Source organism: Bos grunniens, chromosome 17, assembly GCF_055505025.1.
Source record: "Bos grunniens cultivar Pamir isolate PY7600 chromosome 17, Bosgru_T2T1.0, whole genome shotgun sequence".
Lineage (NCBI taxonomy): Eukaryota > Metazoa > Chordata > Mammalia > Artiodactyla > Bovidae > Bos > Bos grunniens.
The window spans coordinates 53,466,035-53,481,316 of NC_141181.1; the positions used below are offsets into that span (position 1 = coordinate 53,466,035).

The 15,282-nt window shown below is 39.7% G+C and overlaps 1 protein-coding gene across 45 annotated transcripts in view; it reads left to right on the forward strand.

The window, feature by feature from the left end:
• The window catches only part of CLIP1 (CAP-Gly domain containing linker protein 1), a 145,425-nt gene extending 131,528 nt beyond the window's left edge, over positions 1–13,897 (forward strand). For all 45 annotated transcript variants that reach the window (XM_086347482.1, XM_086347486.1, XM_086347497.1 and 42 more), the window contains 6 exons: positions 1,642–1,694; positions 8,101–8,218; positions 8,298–8,448; positions 8,948–8,997; positions 11,285–11,409; positions 12,199–13,897. In XM_086347482.1, coding sequence (XP_086203608.1) covers positions 1,642–1,694; positions 8,101–8,218; positions 8,298–8,448; positions 8,948–8,997; positions 11,285–11,409; positions 12,199–12,424 — 723 coding nt within the window. In that variant the 3' untranslated portion in view covers positions 12,425–13,897. The remainder of the gene's footprint in view (positions 1–1,641; positions 1,695–8,100; positions 8,219–8,297; positions 8,449–8,947; positions 8,998–11,284; positions 11,410–12,198) is intronic.
• Positions 13,898–15,282: the final 1,385 nt, after the last annotated feature.

Below are 15,282 nucleotides of genomic sequence, written 5' to 3' on the forward strand. Positions count from 1 at the left end.
CCTCCAAGAAACAGGGAGAATCTCTGCATGCTGTTCTTTGCAGTGTTGAATGATTTTCCAAGTGTTTATTGATTGCTTGTATTTTCTCTGCTGTGAATTACCTGCCATGTCACTTATGTATTTGTTAATTTTTTGTTAATTTTTTTTGTTCAGTCCCTGGCTGGGGAACTAAAATCCTGCAAGCTGATTGGTGCAGCTTTGTTAATTTGTTAATTTTTTTCTTGTGTTTCAGTTTTTATAACTATAAAACAGTCTTCCTTGTTTTAAAAATAAATACAAACCACATACAAGGATGCAGAGAGAATGAGAGCCCCTCTTATCTCCATATCCCACTCTCCAGATGTTCTTCTCCCTCTCTCATTTCATTTTTTAAAGTTTGCCTCCCACTCTTTTTCCTTCCTTTTACTCTTTAAAAATTTCTAAATATTTCCGTGAAGTGAATTACTCATGCAGCAGAAGGATTTATCTTAATGGACTAGGAAAGGAACGTCTATAGTGGGAAAAAAACCTGTATGTTAACCTCTGTAGATTTCTTGATAGACTCATGTTCAAAACATATATGTTTCTATTGAAGAATTTTTAAAGTATAAAGACCTTTATAGCAAAGCACATACATAACTGACACGTAATCAGAAATAAGACCACAACTACTTACTGTGAGTAGCAGCTTAAATTCTAGGAACCTAGAATCTTAAATTCTAGAATCCATAAATTCTTAAATAAATGAAAACCATTACAGAGTCTTTGCTGTTATCCTTTGATTAAAAAACAAACAAAAAAAAAGGACTTCCCTGGTGACCCAGTGGTAAAGAATCTGCCCTGCAATGCAGGGGACCTGGGTTTAATCCCTGATCTGGGAAGATTCCACATGCTGTGGGGCAAGTAAGCCCATGGCCACAAGACCCAGTACAGCCAAAAAAGAAATGATTTTTTTAACTGTAAGAGTTTGTTCACCTTTTTGTGTTATTAACAGTGTGACTGTATTTGGCTAAACTCTGTGGTATAGTTTGGGAGTAGAGGTGTGTCTTCCCTCACAAGATTGACTAGCTGAATCTTTTGTTTTTTCATCCTTCATAGAAGAACAAAACGTTAGAACTAATGGGCCACTGGAAATTCTTTTGTAACTTTATTTTATAGGTGAGAAAGAAATGAGTGGAATATAAGAGGCCTAAGATGACGCCCTTGTAGAATAAATTACCGATTCTTAGCCCTACCCAAGTTGGTGACATTTGCCTTCTGTTATTTCAGGAAAGGAACCAGAATGCTAATAGTGAAGCTTCCCCTCATGCATCTAACAAGTGAAGGAAACATTTATTGAATGTTTAAGATATGGCATGTACATGGTGTTGTTTAATACTTCAGCTCTCAGGTGCCTGAGGAAGAGGTCATACGTGATTTGTAAATTAGTAACTGTGGGACTTCCCTGGTGGCCCAGTGGTTGAGACTCCACCCTTCGAATGCAAGGGGGACGGGTTCAGTCCATATGGTGATGTACACTTGGTCTTTTCTCACTGCCTCTCAGGAAAGCCAGTTGCTTTAGCTTCACTGGAGCGTGGGAATGTGACCTGCAGGATGAGAAATCAGCCTCTCTGAGGGCTTGTTATGAACTGAACTTTTTTTTCTGTGTGTGTTTTTTTCCAGCTGGAAGAAGAGAGATCGGTGCTCAATAATCAGTTGTTAGAAATGAAAAAGAGGTAGGCTTTTCTTTTTGTGTATATTATTTTGTGTGTGTGTGCGCGTGCATGTTTAATAAGGAAAATGTTGGAACATGCTGTGTGAAGTGACTTGTAGAAAACATACGACCTTCTTATACTCAGAAAATTGCATCGTGTTAGTTTGGTACTTATAATTGACAAATTTGGAAAGTTTCAGTATGAATTACTAACAGAAGATTTTTGATTTTAAGTCATGTTCAGTTGCATTTATTCAGAAGTATCCTAAAGTCAGATTGTCTCATATTACATACTGCTGTACCTCCTAGTTTCAGTAACTAAAAATACTGCCGTTTTACCTAGAGTAATTGATCTGCATATAAGTACTGATTTCAGTTACATAAAAAGTTTAATTTTTTCACAATAATGGGAAGCACCATTTTAAACATTTCTATTTATTTTCTGAAAAAGAGCTTTGTTATTTGTTATTCTTTGATGATAATCAAATGCTATTCAAATGGAAGTTGCCAGGACTTTTGAGTAAGGATAAATGGTCCCCCAGGAATAATCAGCCTGATGCTTATGCTTTCTGATGGTCTCTGTCTGCTCTTTTACAATGTGCAGTTTGTGTTTAGAGAAACTCTCTGCTTTACTCTGCATGCCAAGCAGGTTTAGCGTGCATTGTTGCTAAGACCCACAGCCTGTACAGCGGTTTGCTGTAGAGTACATCACAAAAGTGATGTGCTTTTCTGTCTTATTAAATGTGAAAAGAAAAATAAACCTTTAGAAATAGTACAATCAAGAATTCCTGGGGCTTCCCTGACAGTCCAGTGATTACAACTCCTCGCTTCCGCTGCAGGGGGCACGAGTTCGAATTCCACGTGGTGCTTGTGCAGCACGGCCAAAAATAGAGAAATAAGTTTTTTGAAAAGAATTCCTGTATACCTCAATTTAAAAAACATAAGAAAATAAAATAGGGAAGAAAAATTCCTTCACAGTCTTGCAGAGCACCTTATTCTCGATTGTCAGGGCAGAGGAAGCTTCCCTTACTGACCGCTGACACAGGTGTTTACACTGACAGTCTTCCTCCTGCCAGCATGGCAGTTGCTGCAGGACCTAGGGCCTTATTTAGCCCACAAAGATATTCGGGTTCCATAAGCTACATTCTAAAGGAAATTTGGCCTCAGTCCAGGGGTGCCTTCCTCCTTTTTTTTTTTTAAGACACCCTTAAACTCTTCCTTCTTGAAAGTTTCACATCAGATGGCATGTGTGTTCCACGACCGCCACACCCCTGGTCCAGCCAGGTGTCCACCAAGTGCCCCTCGTGAGCTGTGGTGACTGGCCTGCTATGACTCCCCCTGGGGCCTGGGTACAAGCACGGCTCTGCCCATGGGGGCCTTGGGATATTTAATTTTATATGAAAAAGGCTTTGTTTCTTTAAAAAGAACCCTGTATATGCAGTTATCAAGGGTATGTGAAAACGTAATAGCACTTACTCCTGAGGCATTCTGGTAAGGGAATGTATAAAAATCAGCAGATGAGAGTACTGATGGAATTAATCCCTTTGCATTTATGTAGCACTTGTAATTCACAGATTTCTCATACCTCTAAACAAACCATTGAAATGTATATTGGGGCTTGCACTTAAAAATGATGAAATCCAAACCCCCAAACTTGGGCAACTTGGCTAAGAACTCAGATGCAGGCACAAGACCCAGGACTTCAAATCTTTTTACACGGGGTCTTTTCTCACTGTACATTTAATGTTTGTTTATTTTTACTTTTTAATATTTTTTAAAAAGAAAGATGAGAGGCTTTGTTACTCTTTTCCTTGTGACTTTGACTAAATCACATGCCTCTCCAAGTGTGATTAGACATGGGACTTTTTTTTCCCGGCTTTAGAAGATAGAACAAATTTGGATACTTGTCTGTCCCTCTCTCCTTATTTCATTCTGCTCCCGTGTTAGGTCCTGGGTATGTTTAAGAGAATCTCTCTTGAAAATTATTCTTTTAATTGAAAAATGCAGATAAAGATAATTTTTTCTGGGAGTGAAAAAATTTTAAACATGGTTTCTTATATTTAGAGCTTTGGTGGAGGAGGGGTTCAAATTGTTAATTAACCCTTATGGAAAATTAGGTCTATTTGAGAAGTCGGGATGCAAATATATTTTAGCTAATTTGGGGGGACCATGAATGCATTCTGAAAGTCAGTTTTGTAAAGGATTTGTATGTAGATCTAAGTGTGTAACAGTTAAGTACATGTAGCATAGAGTACTAAAAAAAATTTGGATACTTCCTTAATTTAAAAGTCTGGAGTGACTTCTCTGGCAGTCCTGTGGTTAGATCTTCGTCTTCCAGTGTAGAGGGTGGGCCTTCTGTCCCTTGTTGGAGAGCTAAGATCCCACTCATATGCCTTGTGGTCAAAAAACCAAAACATTCAAAAAAAAAAAAAAAGCAATATTGTAGAAAGCTCAATAAAGACTTTAAATATGGTCCACATCAAAAAAAAAAAAAAAAACCTGGAAAAAAAATCTGGAAAGTACTTAAAAATCACAAAAGATATTTGAAATGTGGTTGTTCAAGCAAGAACTGAGATCTTAGTCAACATACATAGCCAAGAAAGAATATAATTGCTTCATTCAGACTATATTGTTCATTATTTTGAAGTGCAGTACTTACTCCTGACATGGGGTGAAACAAAGTACTTATTAAGACATACTTAATAAGTTAAGACTTATTAACCCAAAAAACTATGGGCTTTTTGCTATCTAATGTTGAATCGCAGGCAACATGCAGTGAAATTTTTTCTCTTAGCCTGAAAATGTAATCGTTTCTTTGGAAAACCAGACTCCGAGTTAGGCAGACCTCTTTCAAAGCAGTTTCCAAGGCCTCCAGTAGATGAAGCAGAGCTAACCTCAACTTGCTTTACCTAACAGAAGGAGAGAAACACGTTCCTCTGGCCAGAAAGCCTGTGGCAGATTCGGGAACCAGTTTGGCTTCCCTCCCTTCTGGAGGCTTTTTGATGTCAGAGAAGGGAGCCCAGAGCCAAAATCTTAGATGCGGACTATAGAGTCGGGATTAATTCTGCGGGCGACCCCCGCAAGATTTCCGTCAGGAAGGAAGACTGGCGGGCGGCCCGCCTGCCAGTTCTGAAGAGGTCACTGCCCCTCCAGCTCGCTCAGCTCACTGTGGGTTGCTAAGTGTCTGACTGTCTCGAGCTTGCGCTACTTACCAATGCTCATCTCACCCCCTCTCTTTTCCCTTTCCTACACTTGCTTCCTTTGCTCTATCTGTGTGTCTTTAATGGTAAGACTAAAGAAAGTCTATCCACGTTATAATAAATAAATTTCATATATTTTTTAGTAAACCAAGTTGTCATATATATTTTTTGGCTGCCTTTGTCCCTCTGTGTCTTGCTTTTGTTTTGAAAAATATCCTCAGCAGTACACACACACACATACACACACACGCACATATCTTTTTTATCTCTCTACATACAGCACAGAACTTCAGTGCAAATTTAGTTCTCCTTGCTGTATTTGCAGTTCTCTTCATGTTCCTAATATTTGGTTCTTGTTATCTTGCGTTTTTAAAGCTTGCCCCGTAACACTTTAAGGTATTTCCTTCATTACCGGAATTTATTTCTTATGTAAGTGGTAAGGAAAGAATCTGGGTTATACGTTCTCTTGGGGGAAAGATTTCTGGCCCCTGAAGCCCTTCTTTCATGTTGTTTATCTTCCCTCCTTGATATTTTTAGTAAGGCCAAGTCACTTGAGCCAGAGTGGCCTTAAAGTAACACAGGCCCTCTTGTCAATGTGATGTGTGACTCAGGTGTCAGTAATATTGGCAGAACTAGTTTAGACCATCTTGGTTTGCATCATCTTGGTTTGGGCTCAGGAATTGCCTGAGATGCTGACAGTGAAGACCTGTCACCAAGAGGAGCTGCCAAGGTCTATTTGTCCCTTCAGAATTTGGTATACAAATCACAAGTCAGATCCCTTTCTTAACCACCCACCTTTTGATGAGTTTTGTCCAAGAAATAACGGTTTGCTGTCTTCTTAGAAGGCAGCCTCACTTAGAGGCCATTTGTATGTGGAGATAAGCAAAGACACCTGTGCCTTTTTCTTCTGCCAGCTGATGGCGTCCTCATCCTCCCTAACACAAAGATTTAGAAGAATCTAAATCTGCTAATACCCCAACCCTGGTATTTCTCAGTAAAAATATTTAAAATCACATTGTTCAAATTTGAGTTGAATTTACAAGTGAATCTCTTGAAATTGTTTGCTTTGAAATAATTCCTTTATTATTTTACAAAGAAGCAGAAAGTAAAAATGGCCAAATCATGGAAATACAAGCTCTTACTTTTAATGGCCTTATTAACTTTACCTAATGTGCTGTATATAGCAAGAAATTGAAATAGATTTTACAATAGAATGAACTACCAAATATCCTTTAATAGAAACATAAGGAGCAGAAGATTTATTGAATCTTCAGATAAAAATAGATACTTACTTTCCAGATAGAAAAAGATGCCTATACATTTCTTTCATTTAAATCTTTGGGGTTCTTTTGTTTTTTGTTTCACGTAAGCACGATCCTCTTTCCTAGTGAGGTGTCATGCAGTTAGTAATTTAACATCACCAAGTGTTCGTATAACACTTGGGTGTTGAATTCAAGACATTTTCTGTAAGTCTCAGATTCTTTTCTTACTACTTATTCTGGGGTATAAGTGTAAGCCACACACTGAGATAAATACAACACTTATATTTTCCATCTTTGTATAGAACTTCAATTTACCATAAACCATGAGAATTCTGTAATTCGTGTGCCGGATATCTTGGGTCTCACTAACCAGACATACATTCTGCCATTTCTAACCTGGGCCTCAGTTTCTGATCCCTCCTGTCAGTTCTAAGACAGACCAAACCACTACGCGCTCCATGTTCACCCAGCTCCTCCCAACAGAACCGGGAGCGATTTTTCTCTTTGCACCGTGAACTCTCAATGATGATTATCCACGTGAAGGCAGTGCCTTAGGTTGTAAGACCCGAGGGCTAGCTAGGAAATTTTCCCCCAGTAATGTTTTTCCCCCAATATTTTTGTGATACGGGGTCTTTTTTCCTCTGTTTCACACTGCATGTAATTAAAAAAAAAAAAAAAAAAACATTTCAAAATTTGAGGTTTCCAGGAGCCGCAAATACAGTACAGAGAGTCCTGCGTTCCCTTCTCTAGTCTTCCCCTCACATGCCCATCTTAGCACCCCTGGTCCTTTGATCCAAACCGAGAGAGTAACACTGGTCCAGACCTCTTAGCCAAACTCTAGACGTTGTTAAGACTCCCCCAGTTTTTCCACACCATGTCCTTTTTCCTCTCCCAGGGCCCGTCTAGGACACCCCATCACCTTTACTTGTCACATCTCCTTAGTCTCCTCCAACCTGTGACACCCTCTCAGTCTTCCCTTGGCTTTCGTGACGCTGGCACTTTTGAATTTTCACCACAAAAATGTAAATAAAAGCACACATGTTTATAATCACACAGTAGCTTCCTGCCCTTTGGGGTCGTCTCTGTTGTGTCCCTCCTTCCCTGTCTTCCTTTCATCTCTCCCTTTCTTTTCTCACTCCCCTGACTCCAAGAAACATCTTCCTCTCCTGGAAAGCCTGGTGCCCCTCCCTGTGCTGACAACCAGATGCTGGGTCGGCCTGAGAACAGACTCCCCGAGCACTGACCTGCTCCCTCCAGGTGTCCCCCCAGCTTCCATTCTGCAGCTGGAAATCCATCTTCACGTTTGTGTCCTAGCCTTTTTTTGTAATTTACCTTTCATTTCTATGAGCAAGCAAAAGTCGTCTTCAGAGTCTTTATGGATGAAAAGTAATGATCCTTCAGTTTGAATAGTGGTCATAATCTCTACTACTGTTTTGGCCCATAAGATCTCCAAAACACACTCTGGGAACTTGCTCAAAGTTACTGAAATTAGTGAGAACCAATCGATACTTCCAGCATAAAACTGCTCTGCATGATGTCTGTATAATCGCTTTGCATGTGTGTATTTTAATTGTTGTTATTGCCTGGTAAGAAATAGCAGAATTCATCTGGGAGGGGGGTTAGATTTTTTTTGTTTTTAATAATTCTTTGCGGGGTGCAACAGTCTTGTTTTTTTAATTCGTCTTCCGAAGTTATTAACTTGTTTCTTTAAATTCAAACGGATACAATGATATGCAGATTCTGGTATATCTCTGCATAGGTAAACTTTTTCTCCCCTCACAGTAAGTAAAACTTCAAGTAAAATTTCGCCAGCATAATAGCCTTAAACCCCCTGTAAAACTTCCCTGTGATACTTTCTCCCCTTACATTAAGCTAAAGTTAATTGAGTGTTTTTCTCCCATCCTTGTACACTGACCACCCTCTCGGTTGATTTCTGGAATTTTTTTTGAACTCTTTGGTCTTTTAGAGAATCCAAGTTAATAAAAGACGCAGATGAAGAAAAAGCTTCCTTGCAGAAATCCATCAGTATCACTAGTGCCTTACTCACAGAAAAGGATGCCGAGCTGGAAAAACTGAGAAATGAGGTAGGGTACCCTCCTCAGGGAGCCTTCCCGCGCCTGTCCGTGCCCGGAACCCGAGCCTAAGCCAGCCCATGTATTTCAGGTCACGGCGCTCAGGGGAGAGAACGCGTCCGCCAAGTCCTTGCATTCAGTTGTTCAGTCTCTAGAGTCTGATAAGGTGAAGCTTGAGCTCAAGGTAAAGAACTTGGAGCTTCAACTCAAAGAAAACAAGAGGCAGCTCAGCAGCTCCTCAGGTAACGTGACCACCACCGCCTCCGGAGAGGAGCTCTTCCCGGGGTAGAGCTGCCCTTGGAAGGAGGCACCTGCGCCGCCCTCCGAGGGGGGCCCCCCCTGGCCTGGGCTCTCCCGCGCTTTCATCCAGGGAGACCCCACTCAAAGGGGGAGTGGCTGCCTCTCCGCACTTCCGGACCTTCCCGCGGTCCTGAGCTGCAGAAATTTATATAACGCTGCCATGTCGGGGGCGACCGTGGGTTCTGAAAGTGCACTGCCGGGAGGAGAACATGATAGGCCACCCACCAGCAGTGGGCCAGCCCAGGGGAGCGCCGCCGTGCCTTAGGGGGCCAGATACGGGACTGGAACTCCAGATGTGCTCAGAGGCGCCTGTGGGGATTCCACACCAGAATGAGTTTCTCCCACTGGCCCTTTCGTTGTAAGAACAAGGAAACAAGATGGAATGGCAATTTTTTAAAATATCCCCCCTCCACTGTTTTTTTTTTTTTTTTTTAACATAAGGTAATACTGATACTCAGGCAGAAGAGGATGAAAGAGCCCAGGAGAGTCAGGTAATATGCCTTCCTTTTGCTTTGCTTACTTGTTTTCTTTTTTTTTTTTTAATCATTTAATGTTTTGACTAGATAATGTATTCATATGGTCTGAACATTGAACAGTATTAAAAATATATACACTGTTTAAAAAAAAACTCTCCCTCCAAACACCATCCCTCTCCTGCTTAGTTTCCAACCCCCTAAACAGATAATCAGGGTTATTACTGTCTTTTTAAATTTTTTCGGAGATTTTTAAAAAATGTGTATACAAACCAAGACTAACACAGTCTTTCCCCTCTTTTGTTACACAAATGGCATAGAAACTGATCTCTTATTTTTTACACATGTATAGTATTCCATTATATGGAGAGAGAGATATATATACCATAATTTAATCAGTCCTTATTGGTTGACATGACTTTTGGGACGTTTCTGATCTTTTAGGTGCATTATAAACAATGCTATAGTGTACGGTCTTGCACATCTATCATATTACAGCTATAATAATGTTTCTTTAGGATTAATTCCTAGAAGTAGAATTACTCTGTTAAAGGTTCCTTCCTCATCTTTACCTTAAAAAGACAGTTCTTGAAAACTGTCTCCTAAAGCCAAAATTATCAAAATAGCTTTAGTTGTAAAAGTGGGATTACATGGAGGTAAACTATTCTATTTTTGGAAATGGATGGCATCACCGACTCAATGGACATGAGTTTGAGTAAACTCCGGGAGTTGGTGATGGACAGGGAGGCCTGGCGTACTGTAGTCCATGGGTCGCAAAGAGTTGGGCACTACTGAGCGACTGATCTGAACTGATACCCAGAAGTAATAAACATGTATTTTCAGTTTTAATTAATATTTTGGACATATTTATCCCATTCAAAATTCAAAGGTACAAAAGCCATCTTTCACTTTTAAATAAAAGAGAACTCAGTGACTTGGTGATTTGTTTGTTATGACATCTCCTTTGAAAGGCATGTAAGAATTCAACCAACAGCCTGACTTTAACCCTGGCTAGCATTGTCTCTGCTTAGTTTATATGTCTAATGAGCACAAAATTAACAATGTTTTCTCTCCCCCCTCTTCCTTTCTGCTTCCGTTTGTTTCATCTGCCACTGCCAACACTTTTCTTCCCATCAGCAAATGGTTTGTTTTATGTTTCCTAATTTGTGAGCATGTATGTGAGTGTGTGTATATGTGTGGCTTCCCACTGTACTTCCCATTTTATGGCTTTTTTTTCCCTTCCTGATATGATACGTAGCTCCCCACAGGATATAGTCTTATAAAATACAGTTTGAGAAGTGAGATAAGAGTCAGTGGGTCTGCCTTCAATGTCAGAAGGGATATTCTGCAGAGAATAACAAAGCTAGTGATTTCTAGCTTTGTTTTGTAACTGCCCCAGTGGGAGAAAAAGGCCAAATATTTCTTTGAAAAATAAATACTGGACGGGCCAAAAAGTTTGTTCAGATTTTTCATCTTACAGAAAAGCCCCAAATGAACTTTTTGGCCAACCCAATATGTATGTATGAGTGTACACACACACACACACACACACACAATATTTTTTTAAATTGTAAAGTAGGATTTTTTTTTCCTGATGGACATTTAGAGAAATGAGACCTTTTCATTATTTGTAGAAGAGAGGAGAAACCATTTTTAAATTAAAGTGCCCTTGCTTTGAAACGTCGAACAGAAGTGTTTCCTCCTGGTGGTCAGTCACCTCCTTACCCCACTGCTCCGAGTCTGGGCCCCGGTCCCCTGAACGCTGCCCTCTCGGTGTGTGCCTGCATCAGTTGAAAGGCAGCTTAAGTCTTCTCTTTAAAATCCTTCTTTTGGGGCTTCCCGGGCAGTCCAGTGGTTAAGACTCCTCTCTTCCATTGCAGGAGGCATGAGTTCAATCCCTGGTCAGGGAACTAAGATCCCACATGCCATGGGGTGTGGCCCCAAACAGAAAAACTCCAAAAAAGCTCCTTCCTTTTTCTCTGAAGACCCACTTACCATCCCACCATAATAAGTGAATGTTAAATTGTGGTCTGAGGAGAATTTACATAAGCTTATTCAAATCTACAGAACGTGAAAGTCCTGGATTGGTTCTACAGTTTAGCTGAACAAGTAACTAGTTGTGCTTTTTGTACAATTGTGTGTGTGTGTGTATAAACATGTTTAAAAAGGGTTGAGTCACGGCCATTGCTGGCCCCTGTGACTTCAGCACACTCTGCATCCACAGCCTGAGTATAATTGCTGACTTCTTTATGCTCCAGGGTACATATTTCAGGCATTTTACACGTTTTTCTCCCAAACAAATTAGATTGACTTCCTCAATTCAGTAATAGTGGACCTTCAGAGGAAGAATCAGGACCTCAAGATGAAGGTGGAGATGATGTCAGAAGCAGCCCTGAATGGGAACGGGGACGACCTGAACAACTACGACAGGTATTTCAAGTTCAGCGATGCTGAGTGGAACCTTAGTTCCATCTAAATACGTGTGTGTTTTTAAAGTTAGGTTCTCCAGACAGAAAAGGACAAATATGGCTTCTATGTGGAATCTAAAAAAAAAAAAGTGATACAAATGAACTTATTTGCAAAACAGAAATAGAGTCACAGATATAGAAAACAGTCCTGACTTATGGTCACCAAGGAGTAAGGGGAGGAGGGATAAATTGGGAGACTGGGATTGCCATATACACACTACTATATATAAAATAGATAACTAATAATGATCTACTGTTATAGCACAGGGAACTCTACTCAGTACTCTGTGGTGAACTATATGGGAAAAGAATCTATAAAAAGGGGGCTTTATGTATGTGTATGGCTGGTTCACTTTGCTGTACAGCAGAAGGTTTCACAACACTGTAAATCAAATATAATCCAAAACTAAAAAAGAAGGGAAAATATACATATAACTGAGTCACTTTGCTATGCAGTAGAAAATTGATGAAACATTATAAATCAACTGTACTTCAATATTTTTTTTAAAAGTTAGGTTCTCCGGACTGGAGAAACAATTGCTTTGTGATTATTTGGCCATAAACTGACTTCCACAAATCTGGCAAGAGTAGAAATGGTTTGATCTGAAGATTTTAAATGCGTACCCTAGTACTTGTACTTGAGGTTTCGCAGAATCCTTGCTTGTGTTTTATTCCTTACAAATGGTACTGTCTCTTGAATTTCTTCTGAGGGAGATGAGTTTCTGATCATACACATTGATAACATTTGCAGTGATGACCAGGAGAAACAGTCCAAGAAGAAACCCCGCCTCTTCTGTGACATATGTGACTGCTTCGATCTCCACGACACAGAGGATTGTCCCACCCAGGCCCAGATGTCCGAGGACCCGCCCCACTCCACACACCACGGCAGTCGGAGCGAGGAACGCCCCTACTGTGACATCTGTGAGATGTTTGGGCACTGGGCTACCAACTGCAATGACGACGAGACCTTCTGATGAAGCCTTCCACCCAGAACTGGGCTCTCTCAGATGCACTAGCGTGTAGGCAACTGACCACCAGCATTATGCGTGCAGACTTCAGGAGAACTCACGTTATTTTTGACCCCCATCAACAGATCTAAGAAAATATTTTGATCTTCCACAAAATCACCCTTTTAGTCTCCCCGTATAAGTTTATAAGTTAGAATAATAAATAAGGGGGGGTTTTCACCTCTGATTTTTGTCTTCTTGATTTTTAAAAAGTATTCCATTGCACCAGATGCCATTACACGAATCGTCCCTATGAGGGAGACCTCACAGAACAACTCCTAGCCTTTCAGTACCTTATTTAAGTTAACTTTAAATTATGCCGTTCCTCTTCATATTTGCACTAAAATATTTCCAGGCTGCATTTGTATATTTAGATGTTTGGGTTAAGCTTTGACACTGGAATGAGTTGAAAAAAAAGTATGCCACTTTGCATTTTCATCTACTCGTTTATTTTTAGTCAAAGAAATAGCTGAGTTCTTTGCACTACCCAATGTCAGTAGTGCCTTTATTTCAGGCTTGATGATACTTTTAGGTGTGATTATAAAATCATGAAACAGGTAAAGGGAGGGGGAAGCCCCCAAACTGCTGTGGGGACGTTTTATTATAATCTCGATGCTGCACCCACTGTACTCTACTGTGGTGTTTTGTTTATCCGTTTTGCATAATTTCAGCTTCTATATATTATATGTATATATTTTTGTAAAATCTATATTTTGGGGAAAAAACCTATACAGTATGTCTTTCTTTTCAGATTTTTATCTTAATGAAAAAGGAAACACTTAAAATGTTCATCAGGACGTGACGCACTAGGCCAGGATCAGCATCACGTGGCTTCGCAGCTGTGTGTTCTCTGTTTTCATTTTCTTTCTTTATCAGGAATAAGTGGGAGAATTTTCTCCAGGTTTTGTTTTTCTTCTCCAACAAATATCCCCAGCAGTCGGTTAATTAGATAATAAGCCACTCTAAAACACCTAAATGAACCAATCTACAATCTTTACAACTTTTTTTTTTTTACTGTGTTTTTAGATGAATGTACTATGAGAAATTCAACATTAATAGTTTTGGATTTTCTTATCACAAAAAATAAAATGAAGGACCTCAACCACAAGTTTAGTAACCAGTTTGAATCTATTTATCTTTATTTGAATGTCTTTTAGAATATGTAAAAAGTAATAAATAAATGTATCTTCCAGGAGACATGTATAATAAAAACTTCTATAATTGTACATATGCCTTTGATGTATTTTCCCCTCCAGATTATCAACTATGTGTTTGACAAGTGAAAAATAAATATGTAATCAGTTGAAATTTGGGATTATAAACAAACATATCATAATAGGAACTGTTTCACAAACACAAAATGTAAAGCAGTATTAAAATCCAAGCAAACAAGTGTTCTGTAACTACTTTAATAAATGGTTATTCTTTTTTGCCAGTGTAGTAGACTGGTATTATTCTCAGGTTTATTTGTCCTAATGGTTTTTCTTTAAATGAGCAAGCACCAGAGGTCCAAATAGCAATTTCTACTGCAGTCTGTTGAGAAACTGCTTTTAAGAAATGATCTCAAAGCATTCTGTGACCCACTCAGCATAAAATAAATACCCAAGGTGGTTATCCATTGCATTGTCTCACTGTATTACTCACAGAAATGTAAGTGGCACTGTGCAGTACCAACTACCTACTAAAGAATGAAGTTTGGAAAGAAACTCTGTGAAAGCTGCTGTGATATTTACCAAAATGATGACTGAACCAAGCAGTCTGGTTTTATGAGCTCTGATCCCCCCGCAGGTAGATATTTCCAAAGCAGAGGTACCAGTTGAACATGACCAAAAAAGTGTCCTGACAGTAGTCCTTGACTTAGCATTGACAGAACTAATGAAAAGACTCAAATTATTAATCTACACTTATTGAGATCATTTCTCTCTCTCTCTCTCTCTATATATATATTACACACACATAACAAATCATGTTGTACACCCAAAATGAATGTTAAATGTCAATTATATCTCAATAAAAAATAACATTTTAAAAAGAAAAGTTTCTAACACTGAACAAATTATTTTAAAATTAAATATGTTTGGGACTTCACTGGTTGCCCAGTGGTTGAGGCCCAGTGCTTTCAATTCAGGTGGCACAGGTTCCATCCCTGGTTGGATCCTGATGATGCATTGTGAGTCTGAAAATTTTTGATAGAGTCAAGTATTTTTGATAGAGTCAAGTTGAGAGTGGAAGTATGTAAATATGTTGAACTGATTATTACCTCCAAATTCCACTCTGCTTATTCATATGTGAAAAAAAAAAGTGAAAGTGTTAGTCGCTCAGTGGTGGTTGACGCTTTGTGACGCCTGGAATGTAGCCCACCAGGTGCCTTTGTCCATGGGATTCTCTAGGCAAGCATATTGCAGATCAGTCGCTCAGTCGTGTCCAACTCTTTGTGACCCCATGGACAGCAGTACACCAGGCTTCCCTGTCCATCACCAACTCCCGAAGCTTACTCAAACTCATGTCCATTGAGTTGGTGATGCCATCCAACCATCTCATCCTCTGTCGTCCCCTTTTCCTCCTACCTTCAATCATTCCCAGCATCAGGTCTTTTCAAATGAGTCAGTTCTTTGCATCAAGTGGCCAAAGTATTGGGAGTTTCAGTTTCAGCATCCTTCCAGTCCTTCCAGTGACTATTCAGGACTGATTTCCTTTAGGATGGACTGGGTATATAGCTGCTATTCCCTTCTCCAGGGGATCTTCCCCACCCAGGGACTGAAACCTCTTAAGTCTCCTGTATTAGCAAGTGGATGCTTTAGCATTAGCACCACCAAGGTAATTGC